General features: G+C 50.1%; 2 protein-coding genes across 5 annotated transcripts in view; one reads left to right on the forward strand and one right to left on the reverse strand.

The window, feature by feature from the left end:
* The window catches only part of NLRP7 (NLR family pyrin domain containing 7), a 41891-nt gene extending 41216 nt beyond the window's left edge, over nucleotides 1-675 (reverse strand). The window contains exon 1 of the mRNA XM_025365897.1: nucleotides 478-675. The gene's annotated coding sequence lies outside the window, so the exon portion shown is untranslated. The remainder of the gene's footprint in view (nucleotides 1-477) is intronic.
* Nucleotides 676-6305: 5630 nt separating this feature from the next.
* The window catches only part of NLRP2 (NLR family pyrin domain containing 2), a 28314-nt gene continuing 25592 nt past the window's right edge, over nucleotides 6306-9027 (forward strand). For 3 of the 4 annotated variants that reach the window (XM_025367490.1, XM_025367491.1, XM_025367493.1), the window contains exon 1: nucleotides 6306-6585. In XM_025367490.1, coding sequence (XP_025223275.1) covers nucleotides 6306-6585 — 280 coding nt within the window. The remainder of the gene's footprint in view (nucleotides 6586-9027) is intronic. The other variant, XM_025367492.1, reaches the window with a different exon arrangement.

Here is a 9027-nt window from a genome sequence, read left to right on the forward strand (position 1 = left end):
CCAGCCTGGGCAACTAAACAAGACTCCATTAAAAATAATAATAATACTGTGAGTGTAAAACCGATGAACTTGGTGCTTTTCATGTGTCTCGTAGTTGACGTGTCATTGAGATTTCACTTGAAATGCGGTTGGATTTTTATTAATAATATACTTGGGGGCCGGGCTTGGTGGCTCAAGCCTGTAATCCCAGCACTTTGGGAGGCCGAGACGGGCGGATCACGAGGTCAGGAGATCGAGACCATCCTGGCTAACACGGTGAAACCCCGTCTCTACTAAAAAATACAAAAAACTAGCCGGGTGAAGTGGCGGGCGCCTGTGGTCCCAGCTACTTGGGAGGCTGAGGCAGGAGAATGGCGTGAACCCGGGAGGCGGAGCTTGCAGTGAGCTGAGATCCGGCCACCGCACTCCAGCCTGGGCGACAGAGCCAGACTCAGTCTCAAAAAAAAAAATAAAAAATAAAAAAAAATAATAATATACTTGGGGTGGTGGGAGAAGGTAGCCAGTCACAGCTGAGGCTTCTAAGCGGTGATTCTCAGCGGTAATCCCAATTATCTGGGACTCTTTAAAGAACTCCAGGGTCTGGGCAGCCGCAGTTTAACTCATCAACCAGCATCTCTGGGCGTTCGTGCTTTGAAATGAGGCCCCAGATGGGTAAGTTTAACAGGCAGCCTAGATTGGGAACCACAGGTGCAGATCCGGAAGCTCAGGTCAGGCATTGACCCCCGCCCCCCGACCTCTCAGTAATTCCGGCGGATACAGGAAGTGCTCAGCAGGGATTACGCCCCGAGGGCCAATCACAGGGCTGCGGCCGAGAGGAGCCTTTTTATTAGAACTTTCTCAGCCTTCATTCCTCTGTGCCGCTGGGGAGTGGGGTCAGGTGTTAGGAGGTGAGTAGCTCTCCAGCAACTCTGCAACTTCATTTCTTTATTTCTCCATTCCACAATTGGTAAAATTTCTCCTCTTTTTTTTTTTTAAATTGAGACAGAGTCTCGCTGTGTCGCCCAGGCTGGGGTGCAGTGGGGAGATCTCAGCTCACTGCAAACTCCGCCTCCCGGGTTCCCGCCATTCTCCTGCCTCAGCCTCCCGAGTAGCTGGGACTACAGGCGCCGCCACCACGCCCAGCTAATTTTTTGCATTTTTTGGTAGAAACTGGGTTTCACCGTGTTAGCCAGGGTGGTCTCCATCTCCTGACCTTGTGAGCCACCCGCTTCGACCTCCCAAAGTGCTGGGATTTCAGGCGTGAGCCACCGCGCCCGGTCTTCTTTTTTTTTTTTTTTTTTCTTGGCGGGGAGACGGTCTTGCTCTGTCTGCCAGACTGGAGCACAGTGGTGCAATCAGGTTCAAGCGATTTTTTCATGCCTTAACCTCCTGAATAGCTGGGACTACAGGCGTGAGCCACCATGCTTGGAAAACATTGAATAGCTTTTCTTCTCTTGCTGGAACCTGGAGTTGTCTTTTTTCGTTTTTTGTTTGTTTGTTTTCTTTTTTGAGGGTCTTACTCTGTTTCCCAGGCTGGAGCACTGTGGCAGGATCTCAGCTCACTGAAGCCTTGACCTCTTGGGCGCAAGCAATCCTCGCACCTGAGCCTCTGAAGTAGCTGGGACCGTGGGAGGGTGCCACCACATCTGTTATGGCTAAATAATATTATCACTATTTGTAGAGACTCACTAGATGTAGGGTGTTAGTATGTTGCCCAAGCTGGTCTCTAACTCTCGGGCTCCAGAGATCTTACTGCCTCAGACTCCCAAAGTGCTGGAATTACAGGCAAGAGCCACCGTTCCAGGCCTAAATCTTGTCTTCTGTTAGAAGTTCAGTGGTTCTGCTGGTCTCGGTGGCTCACACCTGTAATACCAGCGCTTTGGGAGGGCAAGGCGGGCAGATCACCTGAGGTGATGACCAACATGTAGAAACCCCGTCTCTACTAAAAGTATAAAATGAGGTGGGCATGGTGCAGCATGCCTGTAATCCCAGCTACTGGGGGGTGCTTATAGCAGGACGAGCCACAGACCAAACCTCTCAGACACCCAGTTGTAGCAGGAAGGGATTTACTCAGCTGGACGCATCGGCCAGCTACTGCCTTAAAATCCGAGCTCTCCAAGTGCACAATTTCTGTCCCTTTTAAGGGCTCACAACACTAAAGATTTCATATGAAAGGGTTGTGATTAAGCAATCTGGGGGATACGGGATGGGGGTTTCATGCACTGGTAGTCAGAGAAACAACAGGGCAGGGAGTATCACAATGTTCTTCTATACAACGGCAGGAACATCGGTTTCTAAGTCATGAGTTGATTTTTAACTACTGGGTTTAGGCCAGGCAGACCCAGGCCTGGTTCTGGGCTTGGCGCCGGGCTGCCTGTCTTTGGTTTTACCTCCCGGTTTTTTTTCTTGAAACAAGTACTGAGTATAAAACAATATGAGAGGGTTTCTCTTTCCTCAGGCTGAGGCAGGAGAATCCCTTGAACCCGGGAGGTGGAGGTTGCGGGGATCCGAGGTCGTGCCACTGCACTCCAGCCTGGGCAGCAAGAGAGAAACTGTCTCCAAAAAAAAAAAAAAAAATTCAGTGGTTCTGACTTGGGAAGGAGTAGCAGATGCTTAGATCTAGAGTGTCTCTAGTTTACATTGGTTCATAAGAGTTTTGATAAGTTTGTGTGCTTTTATTTCTGTTCTCTTGGGGGATTTAGAATAGAGCTAAAAAAAAAAATGGAACAGGTCAGATGCTGTGGTTGCTGTGTGTGGAGTCCTGGGCGGTGCTGAGGTTGTGTCTAATGAGTCCTCTTAACAGAAGGTATTGTCTTCTATTCATTGAGGTGGTGGAGCCTCTTATCCTCATTCTATTCCAGCTTCTGGACCTGAGTCTTATGCAAATACCTATGCTAGTTGTCATTCTCACGTTACTCACAGCTAGCATATAGAGAGGTGTTACACCCTTTCTGTAAAGTTTTGTTGCTACTGCTATATATATATAATTTTGTTGTTGTTGTTGAGACAAAGTAGCTCTTTCCCAGGCTGGAGTGCAATGGCGCTACCTCAGCTCACTGCAACCTCCACCTCCCAGGTTCAAGCAATTCTCGTACCTCAGCCTCCTAAGTAGCTGGGCCTACAGCCGCCTGTCACCATGTCCAGCTAGTTTTCGTATTTTTAGTCAATAGAGGGTTTCACTATGTTGGCCAGGCTGGTCTCAAGCTCCAGACCTCAGGTGATCCTCCCGCTTCGGCCTCCCTAAGTGCTGGTATTACAGGCGTGAGCCACCCCAGCCTCCCAAAGTGCGGGGATTACAAGCCTCAGCCACCACCCCCAGTGTTGTGTTTGTTTTACCAGGCTGGAGTGCAGTGGTGCAATCACAGCTCACTGCAGCCTTAACTTCCCTAGCTCAGGTGATCCTCCCGCCTCAGCATCCTGAGTAGCTGGGACTACAGGTGCATGTCACTATGCCCAGCACTTTTTTTGTTTGTTTGTAGAGACAGAGTTTTGCCATGTTGGCCAGGCTGGTCTGAAACTCTAAGCGATCCTCCCGCCTTGGCTTCCCAAAGTGCTGGGGTTACAGGTGTGAGCCACGGCCCCCAGCCAGCTTCAGTAAAGTAAAAGCCACACACCTGTGTCCTGAGACCAGGCTCCACCTCTAACTCATCTTCAAGCCCCTTTTTTTTTTTTTTTTTTTTTTTTTTTTTTAAGACAGTTTCACTCTTGTTGCCCCAGGCTGGAGTTCAATGGCTCACCACAGCCTCAGCCCCCCAAGTAGCCGGGACTACACCACACCCGACTAATTTTTGTACTTTTAGTAGAGACGGGGTTTCATCATATTGGCCAGGCTGGTCTCTGTCATGTGCGTCGATGTGAAGAGACCGCCAGACAGGCTTTGTGTGAGCAATAAAGCTTTTTAATCACCTGGGTGCAGGCGGGCTGAGTCCGAAGAGTCTGTCAGTGAAGGGAGATGGGGTGGGGCCGTTTTATAGGATTTGGGTAGGTAAAGGAAAATTCCAGTCAAAGGCAGGTTGTTCTCTGGCCAGCAGGAGTGGGAGTCATAAGGTGCTCAGTTGGGGAGCTTTTTGAGCCAGGAGAAGGAATTTCACAAGGTAATGTCATCACTTAAGGCAAGGACCGGCCATTTTCACTTCTTTTGTGGTGGAATGTCATCAGTTAAGGCAAGGACTGGCTATTTTCACTTCTTTTGTGGTGGAATGTCATCAGTTAAGGCAAGGACTGGCTATTTGCACTTCTTTTGTGGTGGAATGTCATCAGATAAGGCAGGGACAGGGCATTTTCACTTTAGTGATTGTTCAGTTACTTCAGGCCATCCGGGTGGGCGTATATATGTGCAAGTCACAGGGGATGTGATGGCTCGGCTTGGACTCAGAGGCCTGACAGTCTCGAGCTCCTGACCTCTGGCAATCTACCTGCCTCAGCCTCCCAAAGTGCTGGGATTACAGGCATGAGCCACCAGGCCCAGCCTCAGGCCTGTTTTAATTAAACTTGCCGTTTTACTTCCATTTAAGTAACGTCCATTCACTAGCTCTTTGTTTTCCATCTATTCTCTGTGAATCCAGCCCACCTGGGGAGTGGCCAGAGCCAAAAAGAGTGGTTAAGTAATAAACAGTGTTGGCCAGATGCGGTGGCTCATGCCTGTGATCCCAACACCTTGCGGCGCTGAGGTGGTTCAGATCTCTTGAGGTCAGGAGTTCGAGACCAGCCTGGCCAACATGGCAAAACCCCATCTCTACTAAAATTACAGAAATTAGCCTAGCGTGGAGGCCGATACCTGCAATCCTAGCTACTCAAGAGGCTGAGGCAGGAGAGTCGCTTGAACCTGGGACGCGGAGGTTACAGAAAACCGAGATTGCAAAACCTGGGGAGTTTTTTGAATTCTGTCTCAAAAAAGCAAACCCTAGCACACCGGCACAGTGAATTGCTGAGGCCGCTCTGCCCCAGCCTTGCTGCCCCGCCCTAGCCTGAGGCCACTGCTTCTCAAATTCTTGACAAACCATTGTCTTTGCCACTGCAAGACCAGAGGGCGAAGTGAGGTCCTGGATCACTTCTGAGAGGTCTCCATGTGTGTGCATTTTCTTTTTTTTTGAGACGAAGTCTCACTCTGTCGCCCAGGTTGGAGTGCAGTGGCGCCATCTCAGCTCACTGCAAGCTCTGCCTCCCGGGTAGCTGGGACTACAGGTGCCCACCACCACACTCGTCTAATTTTTTGTATTTTTAGTAGAGACGGGGTTTCACCGTGTTAGCCAGGATGGTCTTGATCTCCTGACCTCGTGATCCACCTGCCTCAGCTCCCAAAGTGCTGGGATTACAGGCGTGAGCCACCGTGCCTGGCTGTGTGTTTGCATTTTCACATTCACCCCAGTTTTCATGAAGTGTCTTATCTCCTGGGTGATCCACATAGCTTTCCACTTCCTCATCCGATCTATGCTTGTCCTTTCATTGTTGTGTTACTGCTTTGCTGTAATGAGAGAGTGCTTTTACTTCATAGGCTAACTTTCAGAGCCTGAGCAGTCCCTCAGGGAAAACCCTAACAGGTTATTTTGCAATTAAAATAACTAGCTGGGCATCGAGGCGGGCGAATCAGGAGGTCAGGAGTTCGAGACCAACCTGGCCAACTTGGTGAAACCCCATCTCTACTAAAAATACAAAAATTAGCCGGGCATAGTGGTGAACACCTGTAATCCCAGCTGCACAGGTGGCTGAGGCAGGAGAATTGCTTGAATCCGGGAGGTGGAGGTTGCAGTGAGCTGAGATTGTAGCAGTGCACTCCAGCCAGGGTGACAGTGACACTCCGTCTCAAAAAAAAAAATAAAGTAGCTGAGTGTGGTGGTGGGTGCCCATAATCCCAGCTACTCGGAAGGCTGAGGCAGGAGAATTGTTTGAACCTGGGAGGCGGAGGTTGCAGTGAGCTGAGATCACACCACTGCACTCCAACCTGGGCAGCAGAGTGAAACTGTCTCAAAAATAAGTAAATAAAAGTAAAACGAGATGAAGTTTAACTCTTGCCCAGATGGGAGTGCAGTGGCACAATCAAGCCTCACTGCAGTTTCAATCTCCCAGGCTCAAGCGATCCTCCCACCTCGGCCTCCTGAGTTGCTGGGACTACAGGCATGCACCACCAGCCACTGCTAACTTATTTTTTGTGGAGATGGGGGTCTCACTGTGTTGCCCAGGCTGGGAGTTTGTTCTTGAAGAAGCAGGGTAATGTGAGGGTGCCCTTGTTCATGGCACAGAGGGGACTGGCATTGAGACAGGAGTGCTGATCACCATCCCTCTCCATTCCTCCCTTAATTCTCATCAGAACTCCCACGTGGGACAAGATGGTGTCTTCGACCGAGGTGAACTTCAACCTGCAGGCTCTCCTGGAGCAGCTCAGCCAGGATGAGCTGAGCAAGTTCAAGTCTCTGCTCAGGACAGTCTCCTTGGGAAATGAAGTCCAGAAGATCCCCCAGAAGGAGGTAGACGAGGCGGATGGGAAGCAACTGGCGGAAATCCTCATCAGCCATTGTCACAGCTACTGGACGGAGTTGGCGACCATCCAGGTCTTTGAAAAGATGCACCGAGTGGATCTGTCTGAGAGAGTAAAGGACGAACTCAGAGGTGAGCAGAAATTGGTCCACCCTGTGTCCTAGGAGGAAGCAGGCGACCTCTCCAGGACTTTCAGAAGGCCAGGCGCGGTGGCACACGCCTGTCCCAGCACTCTGGGAGGCCGACTTGGGTGGATCACCTGAGGTCAGGAGTTTGAAACCAGCCTGACCAACATGGTGAAATCGCATCTCTACTAAAAATATAAAAATTAGCCGAGCGTGGTGGCAGACACGTGTAATCCCAGCTACTCGGGAGGCTGAGGCAGGAGGATCCCTTGAACCTGGGAGGCGGAGGTTGCTGTGAACCAAGATCACGCCACTGCACTCCAGCCTGGGCAACGAGCAAAACTCCGTCTCAAAAAAGAAATGGCATTGAGGCTAGAGAGGGACGGCTTGTTCTGAACGCAGGTGCTAGATCTTCATCAACTCTGGTGTCTGTCCTGGTCCTTATTTTCGACCTGTTTCTATCCCTTTCAGGGATCGTACCGTTGGCCTGACATATCTGTGGATTTAAACAATCCCAGATCAAAAATAATGGGCGCAAAGACAATTAAAAATGACAATAAAATGCACATGAACTGTGGTTGTTTCTCTCTTGAGAGGATCTCGCTCTGTCACCCAGGCTGGGGTGCAGTGGCATGATCTCAGCTCACTGCAACCTCCACCTCCTGGGTTCAAGCGATTCTCCTGCCTCAGCCTCCCGAGTAGCCAGGATTACAGGCACGTCCCACCACGCCTGGCTGATTTTATTTGTATTTTAAATAGAGATGGGGTTTTACCATGTTAGCCAGGATAGTCTCGATGTCCTGACCTCGTGATCTGCCCACTTTGGCCTCCCAAAATGTTGGGATTACAGGCGTGAGCCACCGCACCCAGCCAGCTAGTGCATTTAAAACAACTCTACTTTCTACCCCATAACTTTATTTTACACTTTTTGTTTGTTTGAAACAAGTCTCACTCTGTCATGCAGGATGGAGTGCGGTGGCGCAATCTCAGTTCATTGCAACCTCCACCCCCCGGGTTCAAGCGATTCTCGTGCATCGGCCTCCTGAGTAGCTGGGATTATACAGGCACCTGCCACTGTGCCTGGCTAAATTTTGTATTTTATTTATTTATTTTTTTTTTTGAGACGGGGTCTCGCTCTGTCGCCCGGGCTGGAGTGCAGTGGCCGGATCTCAGCTCACTGCAAGCTCCGCCTCCTGGGTTCACGCCATTCTCCGGCCTCAGCCTCCTGAGTAGCTGGGACTACAGACGCCCGCCACCTCGCCCGGCTAGTTTTTTGTATTTCTTAATAGAGACGGGGTTTCACCATGTTAGCCAGGATGGTCTCGATCTCCTGACCTCGTGATCCGCCCGTCTCGGCCTCCCAAAGTGCTGGGATTACAGGCTTGAGCCACCGCGCCCGGCCTAAATTTTGTATTTTAATAGAGACAGGATTTCACTATGTTGGACAGGCTGGTCTTGAACTCCTGATTGCGTGATCAAACCGCCTCAGTCTCCCAATGTGTTGGAATTACAGGCGTGAGCCGCCACCTGGCTATACTTTTTTTTGAAACGGGGTCTCACTTTGTGGCTCAGGCTGGAGTACACTGGGGCAATCACAGCTCACTGCAGCCTCGACCTCCCAGACTCGAGCAATCCTGCCACCATAGCCTCCTGCCACACCTCGCTGATCTTTGTATTTTTTTTGTGGAGACAGGGTTTCACCATGTTGCTGAGGCTGGTCTGAAACTCCTGTGGGCTCAGCTGATCCTCCTGACTTGGCTTCCCAAAGTCCTGGGATCAGAAACATGAGCCACAGTGCCTGGCCAGTGCAGCTTTATTTACAGTTACCAAGATAGAGTCAGTCTAAGTGACCGTCACTGGATGAATGGAAAATGTGGTGCCTGTTGGGTACACTGCCTACTGCCTGGGTTATGAGATTATTGGGACCCCAAGCCTCAAAAAGGAAATATGGTAGGCTGGGCACGGTGGCTCACACCTGTAATCCCATCACTTTAGGAGACCAAGGCGGGTGGATCACTTGAGGCCAGGAGTTTGAGACCAGCCTGGCCAACGTGGTGAAACCCTGTCTCTACTAAAAATACAAAAAAATTATCCAGGCGTGGTGGTGGGCGCCTGTAGTCCCAGCTACTTGGGAGGCTGAGGCAGGAGGATCACTTGAACCAGAGACTTGGAGGTTGCAGTGAGCTGAGACTGCACCATTGCACTAGCCTGGGTGACGGAGCAAGACTCCCTCTCAAAAAAAAAAAAAATTGATACTAATTACACAATGGAATACTCTTCAACCTTAAGGAAATCCTCTCTTCTTTAAAAATTGCCAGTTTTATTTCAGTTGGAGATCACTTCTTAGCATAATATTTCCTATCTTTAATGGATGGGTGAGGGTTTTTTTTTTTTTTTTTTTTTTTTTGTGGGGGGTTTCCCTTTTTGGCCCCGGGGGGGGGGGCGGGGG

The sequence above is a fragment of the Theropithecus gelada genome, chromosome 19 (genome assembly GCF_003255815.1).
Source record: "Theropithecus gelada isolate Dixy chromosome 19, Tgel_1.0, whole genome shotgun sequence".
Lineage (NCBI taxonomy): Eukaryota > Metazoa > Chordata > Mammalia > Primates > Cercopithecidae > Theropithecus > Theropithecus gelada.